This window comes from Cervus elaphus, chromosome 16 (genome assembly GCF_910594005.1).
Source record: "Cervus elaphus chromosome 16, mCerEla1.1, whole genome shotgun sequence".
NCBI classification, from domain to species: Eukaryota; Metazoa; Chordata; class Mammalia; order Artiodactyla; family Cervidae; genus Cervus; species Cervus elaphus.
In genome coordinates this window covers 25,168,497-25,188,938 of record NC_057830.1, presented here as the reverse complement: position 1 = coordinate 25,188,938, position 20,442 = coordinate 25,168,497, and the positions used below count along the sequence as shown (strand labels likewise).

At 42.4% G+C, this 20,442-nt stretch overlaps 1 protein-coding gene across 4 annotated transcripts in view; it reads left to right on the top strand.

Moving 5' to 3' along the window:
* ROR2 (receptor tyrosine kinase like orphan receptor 2) overlaps positions 1 to 20,442 on the top strand; it is a 236,033-nt gene that overhangs the window by 186,478 nt on the left and 29,113 nt on the right. For 3 of the 4 annotated variants that reach the window (XM_043927545.1, XM_043927543.1, XM_043927546.1), the window contains exons 3-4: positions 13,265 to 13,552; positions 14,342 to 14,372. In XM_043927545.1, the coding sequence (XP_043783480.1) occupies positions 13,265 to 13,552; positions 14,342 to 14,372 (319 nt within the window). Of the gene's footprint in view, positions 1 to 197; positions 388 to 13,264; positions 13,553 to 14,341; positions 14,373 to 20,442 lie in introns of all 4 variants that reach the window. The other variant, XM_043927544.1, reaches the window with a different exon arrangement.

Here is a 20,442-nt window from a genome sequence, read left to right as displayed (position 1 = left end):
TACAGATGAGAGATTTCAAAGCGAACAAGTCCTATGCAAGGTGGATTGGGTGGCATAGGACCTCATATACACATATGAGAGCCCGCTCTGTGGGAGGGCAGGGACGCAGCCTGCTTCTCGGAGTGGTGAGGCCAGTGTGGGCCTCCAAGCCTTCCTCTCTGCTTCTCCTTCTCAGTGTCCCCCTCTCACTGTTTCAGGATAACTGCTGCGACCTGCACCTCGGCTGGGATGGAGTCATGGTAACTGGTGGCCAGTGTCTGGCTGGACTGTCCATTGTTGTCGCTACTGAAGGTGACAGACAGGCAGTCGTCCTTTCTCAACCCACTGGGTTTGAACACCAAACTGCACTGGCCTTGTTCTTGTGTGCTTGTCTAACATCTGTCCCAGGTGTGTGCATCTGTGTGTGTGTTTCTGTCTGTAAGACCGCCCTGCCCTGCAACCCTGCCACCGAGAATTCAGCAGCTCATGTGTAGTCCCATTGCCTGTTTTTCTGTGTATTTCTCTCCCTGAGTCTGCCCGTGTCATCTGGCTTCCTGGGTCTAGGTCTGTCTTCTTGTGCCCGGCCATCCGTGTATGTGTGTGTGTGTGTGTGCGTGCACGCGTGTGTGTGCGTGCATGTGTGTGCATCTGTGTCCCTGTCCCTTTAAGAGGATGTGCTACTGTCTGTTGTTCAGCCGTTCAGTCGTGTCTGACTCTTTGCGACCCCATGGACTACAGCACCCCAGTGTGACCCTGCTTGTCCAGTGGCCTCCCTCCTTCTCTCTCCTACTTTTCTTCTTCAAACCCACTATAGTAGTCTCCAAGGAGACTGTCATTACAAAGTACCACAAACTGAGTTCCGTAAACAACAGAAATTTGTCCTCATGGTTGTGGAGGCCAGAAGTCCGAAGTCAAGGTTTTGGCAGGGTTTGTGCCTTCGGGAGGCTCTGTGGAAGAAACCATCCGCATCTCTCTGAGCTTCTGTTTTGCTGGCAGTCCATGCAGTCCGGGCTTGAGGCCACATCATTCCAGTATCTGCCTGTTTTCATGTGATCTTTTCTGTGTCTGTATTCAAATGTCCCTCTTTAAAGAATACTAGACATTTGATTAAGGCCCATCCCTATGTCCTCATCTCAATTTGATTATATCTGTAATGACTTGATTTCCAAGTAAGGTCACATTCACAGGTTCCCACTATCTCACTGGAGGAACACACTTCACCCCACAATACCCTCCTCTCCTCTAAACACTCTTACATACTTTTCTCCATCTCTCAGGTCCTTTACATTTCATTTCCCCATTTTTCTCATTGTCTCTGATTCTCATTCTTTCTAATCTCAGACTCTCCTCTGACCCTGGTAAGCCCCTCCTCCCACCCTTTCTGCAGCTGGTTCCATGCAGACCACTAGACAACACAGTGGGAGCGTCTAAGCGGGAGTGGCCTCTGCCACTGCCCCTGACTGATTTATTGGCCTATAAATACTTCCTTCTGGGAAAAGCAGCTTTATATCCTCCGTGCAGCTCTCGGGGTCCCCTCGTCACCTGCCCTTCCAGGCAGGTTGTTTTATTTCCCACCGGTCAAAGCTCTGTGACCTTGTGACCCTGGTACACATGGCTTTCCTTATCTCCTCCCCAGGCCAGCCAGAGTGACCTGGTAAACTGGTAAACAGGCAGATCCTCAGACACTTTAGTCATTTAATCACGTTGGTGAATACGTGGATGGTCATTTGGGGTAAAAAAATCATTCATCACAGATCTGACTGTGAGGTCAGGAGTGGTGTCCTCTGGAAACGAGTTCTCTTGTTACCTCTGCCTTTAGTGTGTTTTCATGCTTGGATTGAGCTCACTGTGCAGAGTTTAGGGGTGAGCAGAGAGCTGACCTGGGTACCAGGGAGATGGAATTCATTAGCATCAGTTGTTGAAGTGACTCCACTGTGAGGAAGGGGAAACCCTTTTGGATAATCAAAAGGGAAGACTTCTCCTCTCTTAATGTTGTGGAGGACTGACCAGATCCAACTTAACTGGACTCTCAGTCATAGGTGCCTAGCTCCTCCCGGCCTGTTCAGTGTCAGCTGGAGAGGTTTGGAGCAACTCTTGAGGAAGCCTTTGTGAACTAGAGAAGAACTTAGCAATGGCTAGGACAAATACCATATTTCACACATAAAGGAAATGAAGCCGAGAGATTAGGTGGCTGGCTGGGAGTTAAGCACCAAGAGAAAAAGTAGTATTGTGCTTAGTCTTCTGAGAGCTTTCATTCTATTTTCATTTTGGCCTCCAGTGAATGAATGATGGTTATAATGGTGGACCAAATTTATTTGGCCACCCTCACACTTACATTACATCCGAGTGCTCAATAAAATATTCATTGAAGATGTAAATGATTAGATGAACTTGCAAGAGAGTTGGAGAAACGCCCAGGAGCCAGGATTAGGAAGGAAACAGAATTGTGACAGTCCTGGGCTGCTGAGGAAGGAACCACTGAGGTGTTCCATTCTGTTTGCAACCTTAGAGAATGGCACAATTTTCATGGGTAAAGGTTTATCTGAGATAAAGAGTTGGATTCTGCAGACGTCATGCTGTTATGACATGAGCTCTCCAACAGTGAAAGGCAGTGTCACCATGTGGCCGTGGGGTAGATGTGGATGCATCCATGGACTCTGGAGTAGAGGGGTACCAATAAGACGAGAACACCTTAGCAAAAGCTGGTACAGGCAAAACGCAACTGCAGACACATCAAATCCTTCCATGCTTTGATGCTGAAAGAGCTTGCTGCTGCTGCTGCTGCTAAGTCACTTCAGTCGTGTCCGACTCTGTGCAACCCCATAGACGGCAGCCCACCAGGCTCCCCGGTCCCTGGGATTCTCCAGGCAAGAACACTGGAGTGGGTTGCCATTTCCTTCTCCAATGTGTGAAAGTGAAAAGTGAAAGTGAAGTCGGTCAATCGTGTCTGACTTGTAGAGACCCCATGGACTGCAGCCCACGAGGCTCCTCCGTTCATGGGATTTTCTAGACAAGAGTACTGGAGTAGGGTGTCATTGCCTTCTCCGGAAAGAGCTTACACTAGAGCAAATACCCAGAAGTAGAAAATCCTGATTTTGAGATTACCTGAAATAACTAAATATGCTGAAGTTACTGATTTCACTGGAATTGGATGGATTACATTTCCTTCAATCAGGAAAAGTAAGGGGTCGAGACAAAAATCAAGTTTGGTTTTAGGAAATGAAGGAATTTACATTTCTTATATCTTAATATGGGCTTCTTTGGTGGCTCAGATGGTAAAGAATCTGCTGCAGTGTGGGAGACCTGGGTTCGATCCCTGGATTCGGAAGATCCTCTGGAGAAGGGAATGGCAACCCACTCCAGTATTCTTGCCTGGAGAATTCCATGGACAGAGGAGGAGATTTTCACTCATTAGCCTAGGTAAGTGAGGAGAGGGCTTGCCTCAAGCCTAGCTCCAGTTGGGACAGACAGAAGGCTTTCCCACAAGAAATCAGACTTGGACCTGCACCTCGGGAAACCAAATTTACATTACCAGAATGTTGTGGAAGAATCAAGAGCCCAAGGATTAACATAAAAACTTGGCACTGCCTATTTCAAGAACCCAGTCCTCAAGGGATACCCACAGAAAAACCAGCCCTGCAGTGAAAAATTACAAAGTACACTCAGAGAGGCCCAGGATGAGTGATGAGTTAGTAAACAATGAAGCTGAAAGGATTAAAGGTAAAGGAAGAAAAAGCAGTGGTGGGTTTGAAATGGAACCGAAGAGACCTTCTAGAAATGAAAAGTGTAGTAGATAAAATGAGAAACTTGATGGATAGTAGATGGCACAGAGCAAACGATTATAAAAAGATAGGGAATGTAAAAGTAGATGAAGAGCACGGAAGGCTCTTATAAGGAAGTTCAGCGTATATCTGGAAGGAGATTTCAAAGGAGAAATAAAAGGGAAAGGGAGAAACAGTATTTCATGAGGTACTGATGGAGGATTTTACAGAATTCATGGAAGGCATGCATCTTCAGATGTTGGGTATAGCACTGAGGCCGGTTGAGGCTAAAATAAAAATAAGTTCATAGCTAGTGATACTTTGGAATGGCACAGACAAGGGAAATAGGAAAAGCAGCCAAAGAGGGGAGAGATCAGGTTATCCACAAAAGAATGGTAAGACTTGTAACAAAACCACAAAAGACAGAGGACAGTGGTGTAATTGTCAGTCTAGAATTCTGTACCCAGCTGAACTGGTATTCAAGTGTGAAAGCAGCAGATAATTTTAGACCATGACCAAGAGTGTTTACAACCTTTTTTTTTTTATATATACAAAGAGCAAATGTGAATCAGGAAGAGCTCAGTTGAACCTGGGGAAAAGGAATGAGATGCAGGCAGTGTTGGCAAGGAAAGAACTTGTTAACCAAGTTGGCAAAGCTAAATATGTTTTGTTATTGAAAATCATCTGTAATAAGGACCACTAAGGGCTTACAAATGGAGTGTAACTAAACATTGGGAAGCAATAATTCAAAGCTCTGGTGGTTGGGGTGGTGTTTGCAGCTCACAGCATTTCAAGGTGCTTGTATTTCATTGTATTTGGGAGACTTTGCCAAATTAGGTATGCCTATAAAAAGTAAGAAAGCTAACTACTTAAGTGTAACTTTCGAACAACTAAAGGGAGAATAAAGGGGGGAAAACAGAAGAAAACAGGAAGAAAGAATTAAAAAGCAAAATTAACACTTTAAAAATAAAATCTTTCAGTTAACAATCTCGTCGGTTAACACATGTAGACTTTTAAGTTAGCGTGTTAAATTACATGTTATTTACAAAATTCACGTCTAGCGCATGCCCAGTTGCTTCAGTCCTGTCCGACTCTTTGCGACCCCATGGACTGTAGCCCACCAGACTCCTTTGTCCATGGGATTCTCCAGGCAAGAAGACTGGGGTGGATTGGCATGCCTTCCTCCAGGGGATCTTCCCGACTCAGGGATCAAACCAGCATCTCCTGCATTGCAGGTGGATTCTTTACCCACTGAGCCACCTGGGAAGCCCTCATGTCTAGTATATAATCATAAAAATCATTAAAAGTTAAAAATACAGGGTAGAACTACATTAACCGAAAATACTCTGAGGTAACTATATTAACATCCGACAAAATGGTTTTTTAGACACAAAAGCCTTAAATAGTGATATAAAGACTATAATAATAAACTTGAAGTTTATTGCACCCAGGAACATAGGTTCCAAGATACAAATTCAACTTCACAGAATTAATAATGACTATTTGGGTAGACTCCGGGAGTTGGTGTTGGACAGGGAGGCCTGGTGTGCTGCGATTCATGGGGTCGCAAAGAGTTGGACACGACTGAGCAACTGAACTGAACTGAACTGAACTGATTTGACATATACAGTATCAATTAGCATGTATCTCATTGAAACTAAAGGTTTCCCGATGACTTAGCAAGTAAAGAATCTGCCTGCAATGCAGGAAATGCAGGAGACAAAGTTGGATCCCTGGGTTAGGCAGATCCCCTGGAGAAGGAAATAACAACCCACTCCAGTATTCTTGCCTGGGAAATCCAATAGACAGAGAGAGTGCTGGGCTACAGTCCTTAGGGTCACAAAGAGTCAAACATGACAGACCACACACGAACGCATGGTCACACACTGATTGAAATTAAGTATTTTTAAAAATTTGAGCAACAAATTGACAAGTTTAATCTTTTGGGCATATATAAATCCCTGCAGTGAACAATTGGAGAAAATGCATTCTTGCCAATCAATGTGGAGCATTTCAGGAACTGACTGTACTAGGCTGTAAAGCAAATCACAGTGGTATCAAAGAATTATCATCACACTAGACTATGTTTTGTGACAGCAGTACATCTAAAGCATACCTTTAATAACTCATAACCAAAATTTATAAATTATAAGAGAAGTGGAGTCTGACCGGCCATATGGAGATTAAATAAATTAACTTCTCTGATGGCTAACCCTTGGGAAATTTCTCATTTAATGCATACATTAGAAAAGAAGAAGAAAATTTATCAACTGCAGAAGTTAGAAATATAAAGATTTGAATAGATAATTACCGTAGGAGAGGCTCAAGGGCCAATAAACTTTCCTAAGGATTCTTGAGCTCATGAGTATTTCTTAAGGTGCAACCTAAAACAATAGTACTATTTCATGTCCATCATATTGGCAAACATTTTAAAGCCTGCTCCCCTCCACCAAACACCAAATCCTGGCCAAGTTATAGGGGAAACACTTTAACTCAGACACTTTTTGTGGAGTGCAAATGGTTTCAAGCACTTTTAAGACATAGACAAATGAAAGATTTCAAGGCCTATGACTTATCACTAATGCATGCAGGTGGATGCTTTCAAGGTTACTCCCATACATGTACAGGATGAGATATATACAGGTCGTCATTATACACTGTCTGTACTAGCAAAAATATAGAAACAAATTATTGCCCCTGAATTGGGAATGGATAAAGAAATTGTGGTTTCTTTGTACAGTAGAATATGATGAAGTAATTAAACAAATGAACTGCATCAACAGAGAAACCTCAAGCTGACTTTGAGTGAAAAAAAAATAGCAAAGATGGTCTATCGGGGAAATTCTATAAATATAAAATGATATAAATATGCATTGGAATAGTGCATACTCATTCTCTGGAGAAATAAGGGAAGGGTGTGCTTTAGTTACACTTCAGAATGTCTCATTTTTTTAATTACTGTGAGTCAACACTCAAAAAACCAAGATCATGGCATCCAGTCCTATCACTTCATGGCAAATAGATGGGGAAAATATGGAAACAGTGTCAGATTTCATTTTCTTGGGCTCCAAAATCAATGCAGATGGTGACTGCAGCCACGAAATTAAAAGGAGCCACTTGCTCCTTGGAAGAATGGCTATGACAAACCTAGACAGTATATCAAAAAGGAGAGACGTCACTTTGACAAAGGTCCATATAGTCAAAGCTATGGTTTTTCCAGTAGTCATGTATGGATGTGGGAGTTGAACTATAAAGAAGGCCGAGCACTGAAGAATTGATGCTTTTGAACTGTGGTGTTGGAGAAGACTCTTGAGAGTCCCTTGGACTGCAAGGAGATCAGTCCTGAATATTCATTGGAAAGACTGATGCTGAAGCTGAAGCTTTAATACTTTGGCCACCTAATGTGAAGAACTGACTCATTGGAAAAGACCCTGATGCTGGGAAAAATTGAGGGCAAGAGGAGAAGGGGGTGACAGAGGATGAGATGGTTGGATAGCATAACTGACTCAATGGATATGAGTTTGAGCAAACTCAGGGAGATAGTGATAGACAGAGAAGCCTGGCGTGCTGCAGTCCTTGGGGTCTCAAAGAGTCAGACATGACTTAGTGACTGAACAACAACAACAACAAAGTCAAATATGGTAAAATGTTTGCATAAAATCTTGATGTTGCATACATGCATTCTAGTGTGTTAATATCTGTATTTTCTCTGCAACATTTCAGTGTTAAAAATAGCTCAGAAATCATTAATGTTGAATAGGAAGCAAGAGGAGATATAAGCAGTATGAATTTTGGAAGCTAAAAGGCTGTATTATTGTTATTTGAAGAAACGATAAAGAAAATCTAAGACAATGAACTCAGAAACTATCATAACTAAGGTAATTCAGTAAAGTGGCAAGGTAAAAGAAAAATATACACGAGGGATAGAATAATGGCCTCTCAGTGATGTCCATGTCCTAATCCCTGAACCTGGAAATGTGTCCCCATATTTCATCGAACAGGGACTGTGCAGATGGAACTAAGTTCAGGATTTTGATATGGAAATGATCCTGGATGATCCATATGGCCCAGTGTAATCACAGAGGTCCTTGTAAGAGAAAGACAGGAAGGTCAGAGCCACTTGTTGGAGATGTTGATAATGGAAACAGAAGTTAGAGTGATATAAGGAAGGCACCATGAGCCAGGGCATGCAGGTGGCCTCCAAAAGCTGGGAAAGGCAAGGAAAAGACTCTCCCAGAGCCTGCAGAAGGAATACCATCCTGGCAACACCTTGATTTTTTGGACTTCTGACCTGTAGAACAGTGTATTTGTGTTGTGTTACACTACTAAGTTTGTGCTAATGTGTTACAGCAACAGTAGGAAATGTGAACAATATGTGGAAATCTAATAGTTTTTCCCATAATAAATGCACTTATCTCTCCATCAACATCCCAATTTTTAAGTGGAAGTTATCAGGAGGATTCTACTGAAAGAGAAGTAGCCTTGAAATTAAGAAATATGCCCCCCAAAGTAACATTTGTTATTCTTGATGTCAAAATGTATTTCAATCATCTTAATGTAAAAAAAAAAAAGATGTTGCCATAGCAGCAGGCCAAGATCAGTGGTGTTAGGGGTAAGGTTAGCAATGAATAGAGGTTGTTTTGATGGGAGAATACCCTTTGTAGAGGTAACTTTCTGGCACAGAATTAGAGAAATAGAATGAGAAATAGAAAAGATCTGAGGACAAGAGGTTCTTGGCTGACTGCACAATGAGGGATCAGCTGGATGGATGTGTTTTAGGAAAAGCAAGGGACACCCCCCTTCAAAGTAGGGGAGAGTATAGGAAGGGAGAGAACCTTGAGCCAGAATCAAGAACCAGAAGGCTTGATACCATGGGTATAAATTAGATTTTCTTCATTATTTGTCTTTCTGATTTCTTCCTAAGGGCTCATTTTTATTCACCTGCCTAGGGAGGGAGCTGTGAATGTATGAAGTTGCCGTGTTATCCACCCATGGTTTTGGTCTCTGAGTTTCCCATAGAGCATGAAGGAGGCTGATTTCAGGCCTGGGTTGGGACATGGATGATTTCCGTGGAGATCCTTCCTTTTGTCCATTCCCAGCTGGACAGGCCTTTTAATGCCATTGTACTTGGAACTCCCCAGATGTAGGTGCTGGTCACTTAGGAGCATTCTTTCCAGGCCTAGTGTCCCTTCCAGCAATGCTTCTCAGTGTTGTTTCTGGTCAGCTCTAAGTTCATTCTTGGATGGGTTTCGTTTTTCTCTTTCCTCAGCCCTTCAAAGCAAGATTCTTGGTCTAGGCTGCACACTTAGAGCTTTAGACAAACTCCCAGGCACTTATTGCATGATGGGCAGGTGAATATTTTTATCAGCTTCCAGGTGACCCCAATGTGAAGTCATTGTTGAACCCCACTGGTTTAGAAGGTATAAAATGGAGAAGAGTTGTCAAGAACTCCACATGTGGACTAGATCACTTCACTAGCTTCCCCTTCATTTTCTGTAAATTGAGGAAGCTGTGACTTCAGGAGTGAGTGTTCATCTGGTTGAGAGTGAAGAGAATCCATATAAATTGGGCACCTCAGGGTGGAAGAAAATCAGAGGAAGTCTTACCCTAGGTCTGAACAAAGCTGAGGGTGATGGCTAGTACTTTTGAAAGGATGCTTTCAAGAGTGTGGCCCTCTTTCCCTTTGCCTGACATCTCTGCCTCCCCTCAACCTGCTTTTACCCAGTCTGTTCCCCTGGTCTCACCATGCCCATCCCTCCTCAGGAGGCATTTCCTGACCTAGGGACTACATTTTTAATGTTGTGCAGCCATCATTACTTTCTAGTTCCAGACATTTTCATCACCCCAGAGGGAGAAGAGTTACTCCTTAAATTCCCCTTCCCCAGCCCCTGGCAACTACTAGTCTGTTTTCTGTCTCTGGATTTACCTATTACGGATATTTCATGTGAGCAGATATAATCAAGAGTGCTTTAAAGATTAAATCAACTGTGTAAGGGGCTTGATTCCAGCACAAATGGATTTCTCCAGTCCTTGTTAGCTACAGTTGAATAAGCATCGGAAAGGGAAATGCTGGCACCATCCCTGGTTAAGCCATCTGACACCTGTACAGTAAGTCCCCTACATATGGATGAGTTCTGTTCTGCTCTAGCATGCTCATAAGTCCAATTCACTCATGAGTCCAAAAAAGTTAACCTAGGTACCCAACTAATACAATCGGCTATATAATACTGTACTGTAATAGGTTTATAATATTTTCTATATAAATAATACATAAAAACAAATAAGCACAAAAAATTAAGAAAACATTTTCAACCTTACAGTACAGTACTTGGAAAAGTACAGTCGTACCAGCTCCATCACCACTGTTTGCCCTTGCTTCCAGACATCCTGGGCTTGAAATAAAGATACCATACTACTGTACTCTGTACAGTTCTATACAGTAAAGCACAAAAAAGCACAACTGCTTGTAGGGGATGCATGCTTGTGACAGTGTATGCCAGACATGTGAACTAACTTACATGATTAGACATGCGAATGCACGTTCAAATCTTTGAAAGTGTGTACCTTGAAGGTTCCAATGTAGGGGACTTACTGTAGACGGTTTCACAGTGCCCCACCCCGTGGGTCAGGGTTAACATCACCCTCTCTGTGCCCACATGGAAGGCAAACCAAGAAGGAGGTCATCTTCCCTATTCTGCATTTCTCAGAAAAGGACCCTTCCTGCAAGAAAGACTACATCTAAGCCACCATCACTTATCAATCAGGGGTGTAGGAGAATCTGTTCACTGCAGTGGTGAAGGATTTCAGGTTTTTGTACTCCTTCAATGTGAAAGAACAAGATAGTCTTGAAAAGAAGTAGACAGTGAGAGTCTGTATTTAGAGTAACGGGACAGTCTTGAACTCCCCCCAGGTTTCCTTCTATAAGTTGTACAAAAGGAATCCTCTCCTTAACTTTCTCCTCTGAGTGGTTCTCTCCCTGTCTTCTCTTTCTTGACTAATATTTTTTTTTTTCCACATTGAAGAAGATCCTCCTATATCTTTCAGGATATTTAGATGATCAGGGGAGATGTCCCAAGTTGATGTATGCAAATACCCTAAAAATGGAGGAAGGTGGTGGCAGAACTGCCAAATAGATGACTCAGTCTTAGCCCTCAGAACCCTCGGCCTGCTCCTTTTAGATTTCTGCTAGTAAGCTTGGAGACACAGATCCTTACACTCCTATGTCTGTGTCTCCCAGGAAGCCATGGAGTGTCAAAGGCCTTTGGAAAAACTGTCATCAGTGTAGAGATGAGAATTATAATTAAACTTGTACCAGAAAGAAGAGATCATGGTGATTTTAATCTGTCATTTGCTATTTTAAGTTATGATTTGATGACTATTTTATATGCCCTACTGTGCTTTTTAGTGTTATGAGACCTTAATGAAGCATTTGAATCTTAAACAACTTGTAACTACTTGGGTTCTGGCCAGAACACAGTGAAACGACGTGTTTGCTATAATCTGGGCTGTCCAGATTATACCATAGCAACTGCTTCAGACTGTCAGATCAGATCTCATTTTGTTTTCCAAAATGCAGGATCTAGTGCAGGAGCCTCAGCAGGAATGCAGGTCTCCCCAAGTTGGGCCTGTGTGGTTAATGAACAACCATGACATCCAGAATGTCACCTGCTTGATTTAGCCTCTTTCCAGGGTTTTGTTATTAACATTTCGGTTACCTTCTGGCTTTGTGTCATCAATAAGAATTCTCTTGTACAACTTAATTCACTGCATTAAAAAGGGTGTTGGCTAGCAGAAAATAAAGGTTGAACCTAATAATGTTGTTAATAATAATCACAAATAGTAATCAGCAGTAGTTAGTGACACCTCTCTGCACAGATATCTACCCACTCTCTCTTGTGAAGGGAAACTATCTTCATCCTGAAATTCACAGCCTCCTGCCTCTTCAGCTTCTACCTATCTCCTTCACCCAGCCTGTGAAACTTATCCCCGGGGTCCACTAGAAATCCTATAATTTTTCATCCAGTTAAATCAGTAATACAGATATGTGCCCTCTTGCCATCTTTTTACTTCTTTAAATAAAACAAACAAAAAAGAAACCAACCAGAAATCAAGACAAAAGATTTAGAACAGCACTATCCTTTATAGTCTTTTTCAGATTACTCGGTTGTCTTTGTCCGCAGTGATCTCATCTCCTGATGATTGATGGTCTTGTCTCTCTAGCCTTAATGGGATTTTTGGTGTTATGGAATTTTAGTGTGCATGTTTATCTTAACAGAGAGTATCCCTCCAGCCCCTGACCAACAGCACACGCGCGCACACACACATGCACACACACACATGCACAAATCCCACCCAACTGCTGTCTGTTTCACTTCCTCTTGTTCCCCATGGTTTGTGTCACTAGCGGAGAGCTCCTGACTGTGATTGAATGGGGCCCCACGTTCCAGGGCAGCATTTCCAGCCCCTCTTGCTCTGTATTTCGGGTAACTTTAATCTCTGTTTTCCCTCTTGAATTTGAACCTGGGATGGTTTCCTCCTGCTTCTGCCCTGGGTGCAGTGGGACAGAGCCTTCAGCAACACTCAGCCTTGTTATTTTTGTTCTGTTCAGACCAATGATTGGCTTGTGTGTGAGGATGTGTCTGTTTTGTCACACACTTTCTTTTTCTCATTTCCTTATTGTGGCTTGTGCTTGATGGTGTGGTAGGAAAGAGGATGAACTTTTGAGCATGAAGTTGCTTAATAAATTAGTGAGATTAGATTAGATTTAGTGCTTGCAGAGAGAATGTGATCTTCATTATTTGCAGATTCCGTATTTTCAAGTTTACTTATAACCTAAAATGTATTTATAACCCCAAAATCAATTCTTACGGCATCCATAGACATGCCTACAGCAGTCAAAATTTTGAGTTGCTGATGAACATGTTCCCTGATGAGCTTGTACAAAACAACACTCTGTCTAATGCCCCAGCTCATACTGTAAACAAATGTCCTTTTCATGGTCTGTTTAGTCCCATGTATTTGCATTTTTGTGCTTTTTGTTGGTGATTGACTATTTAAAAATGCTCCCAATAATGGTGCTGAAGTGCTATCTGGTGCCGTAAGCACAAGATGTGCCTTAAGGGGAAAGCATGTGTGTTAGATAAGCTTCTTTCAGACCAAGTTATAGGGCTGTTGGTTGTGAGCTCAATGTTAATGAATCAACAGTACTTATTAAATAAAGTGTCTTTAAACTGAAGCACACTGAAGCGAGGTTCTTTATTGATCAGTTGGTGAGAGTGCTGTGAGCAGAGGCAATCAGGAATCTAACCCTGTTTCTTCAGGGGCAGCCGGTTCCCTATTTGCTCCTTCAGTGTTTTAGGCAACATTCTAGAATATAATTACCCCCATTAAGCCAATAAGGAGAATGGAAGGTTTGTATGTGAAACTCAGAACCTCCCCCAAGCAGTTCCTAGAAGGCGCCCTAGGGAAGCCCTTTCTGCCGTTCTCACTGACATTTGCTCTTCTTTGACTCTTCTCCTTTGCAGGGTACTTTCTGAATTTTCTGGAGCCAGTTAACAATATCACCATCGTCCAAGGCCAGACAGCGATTCTGCACTGCAAGGTGGCCGGAAACCCGCCACCCAGTGTGCGGTGGCTGAAGAACGACGCCCCAGTGGTGCAGGAGCCGCGGCGCGTCATCATCCGCAAGACGGAGTACGGTTCCCGGCTGCGGATCCAGGACCTGGACACGACGGACACCGGCTACTACCAGTGCGTGGCCACCAACGGGGTGAAGACCATCACTGCCACCGGCGTCCTGTTTGTGCGACTCGGTGAGTGGGCACGGCCCCAGGCCCATTGCTTATCAAATAGGAAGGTCCCCAGCCACCGAGCATAGATTAATGTGCAGTTTGAAACTGAACACACACAAGCAACAGAGAGGAAATCAATAAAACCCTTCCCTGAGGCCTTTCCCATTGTGCATGAGGTCCCCAGCTTAACCTGTTACCCATTTACTAGTAATAAAAGAAAATAGACACAGATGGAGGGGTCTATAAACCTGCAGTGCAGAAAATAATGCCAGACATGTTGCGTGTCAGGAGGTCACCCCCACGGGGGAGGCCCAGGCGATCCAGACAGGCACCCACCCACCCAGGGTAACCCGACCCAGCCCAGAGGATGGGTGGGGAACAGCAGGTGAGGGCGATTCTGTACTCTTGTGCTTATCACAGGTGATGCAAAGCAATCAACTGGCAGACAGAAATGTATCCCTTTCATCCTAGTTATGAGGAGGTCCCTACAATGCCCCAGCCATTTTGTCACCAGTGAGTAAGACAGATCTTGTGAATCAAGGTTAGATGAGAAGAAAGAAAAGACAGCAAAAATTCCGAAAATATCTCCTGATGTTTCTGCATCAACAGAGAGCGCCCCTTCCATCCTCAGTGGTTTTTGCCATCCCTGGCATATAATCTTGGGCAGGGGCAGAGCTAGAGGCTGAAGATGGCTCACCACAAATGAGCACCCTGGGCTGCGGTTGCCTTTACCACGGGCCAGATTGGAAAAAAAATTTATTCCAAATCATGAAGTATTAATAACTTGTCTTTTTTTTTTTTTCCTTTTAGGTCCAACACACAGCCCAAATCATAACTTTCAGTAAGTATCTGCTTTCCTCAAACCATTTTCTCATTCTTTGTGGGCTTCCGTTATGTAAGAATCCAGGCTATAAATTGGGCAAACATATGTCTTTGCTGAATTTGCTGGAAGTTGGCTAGACTTCACACAGGGATGGCAATGTGCTTGCTTTGGGCTGGAAAACGGTTGTATTTTCCATGTTGAGTGTTAGGGAAAAAGCCATAAAAACATTGATAGTTGCTTTCAGAGATTATGACCTTACAGGACAACAGGAGGCAGTGTAAGTGTACAGACTATTCTGCTGGGGCTGCCAGGACCCTGATGTCCCAAGAACATTTGAAACAGGGAAGTGGGTGCATGTGTGCTAAGTCACTTCAGTCGTGTCCAACTCTTTGCAACCCATGGACTGTAGCCTGCCAGGCTCCTGTGTCCATGGGATTCTCCAGGCAAGAATACTGCAGTGGATTGGCATGCCCTCCTCCAGGGGATCTTCCCAACCCAGGGATTGAACCCATGTCTCTTACATCTCCTGCATTGACAGGTGGGTTTTTTTGCCCCTAGTGCCACCTGGGAAGCCCAAACAGGGAGGTAGTTACCCTGAAATCTCAGCACCACCCATAACTGCATCACCAGCTACAGTCTATGAAATGTATGTTCATGGAGCCTTGGGGACCCTCCACCATGGGGTGGGGAGGGGTGTCTTAGACCCACTTCAGAGATGAGGAAACTGAGGCTCAGAACCCGGCTCACTGGCCTTCGCCTAGCTGCCGGCAAGTTCTGGCTGTGAACTCAGGCCTCTCTTTTGCTGATGCAGCATCTTTTCTCCTCTGGACCTCACAGGTCCATGATAATCACTCTTTTCAGCCCCTGTGTTTGAGGTTAGCAGTGGCTGTGGATTCCTCATTTCCTGGACAGGCCGTTGCTCCATGTCCCAAAGTTCTGAGCAGTGGCACAGACCCTGTGTTGGTCAGCCAAGCAGTGTCTGCTTATCCATGTCCCCCTGCAGCCTCATAAACACTGGCCATGGCGCTGAGGTAGGGAAACGCACCGTCTCACTTTTGTTCACTTTTTCACATAAATTAATATTGAACTTGACATGTTTAATTAACAGTGTCAGTGTGTTTTACATTTCCCTGATGGTCTTTCTCCTGCTGTCTGTCTGCGGGAATTCCTGTTGTTTCCCACATCCACAGTGGCCGCTTTGTTAGGCTGGTGGACGGTTTCTCTAGGGGAGATTCTGGGGAGTAGGACAGGCGGGGACACAGGAGGCACCTCTCGTAAGAGAAAACCTGCCAGTGGCGGGTGAATGGGGGCGGGCACGAAGGTCACATCCCTGCCACAGTGTGAGGACCCATTTCTCTTATATTCCAAGATGACTCTCACATCCATTCATTTCTGCTGCTCGGAAGGAGGAAAACTGATACTGGCTGCTTTGCTCTCCCTTTCTGTCGCCAGTGAGGCCATGATAGACATTTCCTAGCCTATGGCGCTTCTTTGTCAGCTGGTTCTTCATAGTCTTTGCCTGTGATCCTCACATTGTTTGTTTCTTAATTATTTTTAATAATTATATCTTATTTCTTGCTGGAGAGGATGTAGAGGAAATGGAATCCTCCTACACTGCTGGTGGGAATGTAAATTGGTACAGCCACTATGGAGAACGGTATGGAGATTCCTTAAAAAACTAACAACAGTTACCATATCATTCTGCAGTCCCACTCCTGGGTGTATATTCAGAGAAAATCATAATTTGAAAAAGACACCTGCACCCCTGTGTTCATAGCAGCACTATTTGCAATAGCCAAGACATGGAAGAAGCCTAAATGTCCACTGACAGATGAATGGATAAGATGTGTGGTGTATATACAATGGAATTAATCAGCTGTAAAAATAAATGAAACACTGTCATTTGCGGCAACATGGATGAACCTAGAGATTATCATATTAAGTGAAGTAATTCTGACAAAGACAAATACCAAACAATATCACTTATATGTGAAACCAAAAAAGATGATACAAATGAACTTATTTACAAAACTTATTTACATAAAGAATAGACTTATGATTATCAAAGTGGATAATGGGGTAGAGAGGGGAGAGATAAATTAGGAGTTTCATATTAACAGATATACGCTACTATATATAAAATAGGTAAACAAGGCCCTACTATATAGCAGAGGGAACTATACTCAATATTTTGTAATAACCTATAAGGGAAAAGAATCTGAAAAAGAACATATATGTGTAACTGAATTGCTTTGCTGTACACTTGAAACTTACACAAATTGTAAATTAAGTATATTTCAATAAAAAAGAAGTGATTAAAACATTGAAAAAATAAAAATCACAGAAATTGATGACAAAAATTAATGTCTTATTTCTTGATTATGTAGAAGTTAATATTTTTCTGTCATCTAATAATTGCCAGTAATTATATGGGTGTTTATGTTGTCTTGTTAAAGAACACACTAATTTCCTTGAAAAATTCTGATGTTATTTTGATTAGAATTACAATGAATTTTTAGATAAGTTTGGTTGAAAATTAGTATCTAAATCAAATTGTCCTATGAAGGACCACTTTCTTTGTGTTTTAAGATATTCTTTTCCATGACATTTTATTATGAAAAATTCAACCACACGAAAAAGTAGAAAGAATTTTATGGTGGACATCCAATCCATATACCTGCCAATGAGATCCTGCCATTTATATTTTACTGTGCTAGCCTATGTTTACATACAGTTCCATTCTTCAGTCATCTAATTTTTTATTCATTTCAATAAGTTGCAGATATTTGTACACTTATCCTGAAATATTTTACATACCATTATGGATTATGATATCACTTAGAGATATTATGGGAATGATTAACAAGAGTTCAACATCTGTGTACTTAGTATTCTCGTCTCTTCTTTTTGAGTTAAAACTTGCATACAATGAAATGCACAGTACTTATGTATTCTATTCATAAGCTCCAAAAGTGCAAAAACCTCTGCACTCTAACCCTTATCCAGGCACAGAACATTCCTATTATTCTAGAAAGTTCCAAGATGCAGCTTCTGAATCACTACTCCCCCACCCCAGGCAACGACTGTCCTGACCTTTTCTACCATGAGCTACTTTACATGTTTTACAACTGCATAGACATGAAATCCTGCAGCACGTAGACACTTGAATCTGGTTGCCTTCAATTCAGTTCAGTTCAGTCGCTCAGTCGTGTCCAACTGTTTGTGATCCCATGAACCGCAGCACGCCAGGCCTCCCTGTCTATCACCAGCTTCTAGCTTACCCAAACTCATGTCCATTGAGTCGTTGATGCCATCTAACCATCTCATCCTCTGTCGTCCCCTTCTCTTCCTGCCCTCAATCTTTCCCAACATCAGGGTCTTTTCAGATAAGTCAGATATTTGTATCAGGTGGCCAAAATATTGATATTTCAGCTTCAACATCAGTCCTTCCAATGAACACCCAGGACTGATCTCCTTTAGGACGGACTGGTTGGAACTCCTTGCAGTCCAGGGGACTCTCAAGAGTCTTCTCCAACACCACAGTTCAAAAGCATCAATTCTGCAATCAGCTTTCTTTATATGGCCTTGATTAGATGGACCTTTGTTGACAAAGTAATGTCTCTGCTTTTTAATATGCTGTCTAGGTTGGTCATAACTTTCCTTACAAGGAGTAAGCGTCTTTTAATTTCCTGACTGCAATCACCATCTGCAGTGATTTTGGAGCCCCAAAAAAATAAAGTCAGCCACTGTTTCCACTGTTTCCCCATCTATTTGCCATGAAGTGATGGGACCGGATGCCATGATCTTAGTTTTCTGAATGTTGAGCTTTCAGCCAACTTTTCCACTCTCCTGTTTCACTTTTATCAAGAGGCTCTTTAGTTCTTCTTCACTTTCTGCCATAAGGGTGGTGTCATCTGCATATCTGAGGTTATTGATATTTCTACCAACAATCTTGATTCCAGCTTGTGCCTCATCCAGCCCAGCATTTCTCATGATGTACTCTACATATAAGTTAAATAAGCAGGGTGACAATATACAGCCTTGACGTACTCTTTTTTTGATTTGGAACCAGTCTGTTGTTCCATGTCCAGTTCTAACTGTTGCTTCCTGACCTGCATGCAGATTTCTCAGGAGGCAGCTAAGGTGGTCTGGTATTCCCATCTCTTTCGAATTTTCCGAAGTTTATTGTGATCCAGATAGTCAAAGGCTTTGGCATAGTCAAAAAAACAGAAATAGATGTTTTTCTGGAACCCTCTTGCTTTTTTGATGATCCAGAGGATGTTGGCAATTTGATCTCTGGTTCCCCTGCCTTTTCTAAAACCAGCTTGAATATCTGGAAGTTCACAGTTCACGTATTGCTGAAGCCTGGCTTGGAGAATTTTGAGGATTACTTTACTAGCATGTGAGATGAGTGCAATTGTGTGGTAGTTTGAGCATTCTTTGGGATTGGAATGAAAACTGACCTTTACCAGTCTTGTGGCCACTGCTGAGTTTTCCAAATTTGCTGACCTATTGAGATTAGCACTTTCACAGCATCATCTTTCAGGATTTGAAATAGCTCAACTGGAATTCCATCACCTCCACTAGCTTTGTTCGTAGTGATACTTCCTAAGGCCCACTTGACTTCACATTCCAGGATGTCTTGCTCTAGGTGAGTGATCACACCATCGTGATTATCTGGGTCATGAAGATCTTTTTTGTACAGTTCTTCTGTGTATTCTTGCCACCTCTTCTTAATATCCTCTGCTTCTGTTAGGTCCACACCATTTCTGTCCTTTATTGAGCCCATCTTTGCATGAAATGTTCCCTTGGTATCTCTAATTTTCTTGAAGAGATCTCTAGTCTTTCCCATTCTATTGTTTTCCTCTATTTTTGCATTGATCGCTGAGGCATTGATCGCTGAGGCATTGATCGCTGAGGAAGGCTTTCTTATCTCTCCTTGCTATTCTTTGGAACTCTGTATTCAAACGGGTTTATCTTTCCTTTTCTCCTTTGCTTTTCACTTCTCTTCTTTTCTCAGCTATTTGTAAGGCCTCCTCAGACAGCCATTTTGCTTTTTTGCATTTGTTTTTCTTGGGAATGGTCTTGATCCCTCTCTCCTGTACAATATCACAAACCTGCATTCATAGTTTATCAGGCTCTCTGTCTATCAGATCTAGTCCCTTAAATCTATTTGTTACTTCCACTGTATAATCATAAGGGATTTGATTTAGGTCATACCTGAAAGGTCCAGTGGTTTTTCCCCCACTTTCTTCAGTTTAAGTCTGAATTTGCTAATAAGGAATTCATGATCTGAGCCCCAGTCAGCCCCCTGTCTTGTTTTTGTTGACTGTATAGAGCTTCTCCATCTTTGGCTGCAAAGAATATAATCAACCTGATTTCGGTGTCAACCATCTGGTGATGTCCATGTGTAGAGTCTTCTCTTGTGTTGTTGGAAGAGGGTGTTTGCTATGACCAGTGCGTTCTCTTGGCAAAACTCTATTAGCCTTTGCCTTGCTTCATTCTGTACTCTAAGGCCAAATTTGCCTGTTACTCTAGGTATTTCTTGACTTCCTACTTTTGCATTCCACAGTGCATTTAAATATGCATTCCATAATGAAAAGGACATCTTTTTGGATTGTTAGTTCTAAAAGGTCTTGTAGATCTTCTTAAAACCTTTCAGCTTCTTCAGCATTACTGTTCAGGGCATAGACTTGGATTACCGTGATATTGAATGGTTTGCCTTAGAAACGAACATAGATCATTCTGTCATTTTTGAGATTGCATCCAAGTACTGCATTTTGGACTCTCTTGTTGACTATGATGGCTATTCCATTTCTTCTAAGGGATTCCTGCTCACAGCAGTAGATATAATGGTCATCCGAGTTAAATGTCAAGTGGTTTCCTTCACTTGACATAGTATTCTCAAAATTGTCTATGCTGTACATGTTTTGGTAGATGGCTGCTTTTTATTGCTGAATAGCATTCCATTGTGTGACTATTTCATTTGATTTATCCATTTTCCTGTTGATGGACACTTGAGAAGTTTGCACCTTTTCATGTTGATGAATATTTTCATTTCTGTTAGATAAATTTCCAGAAGTCAGAG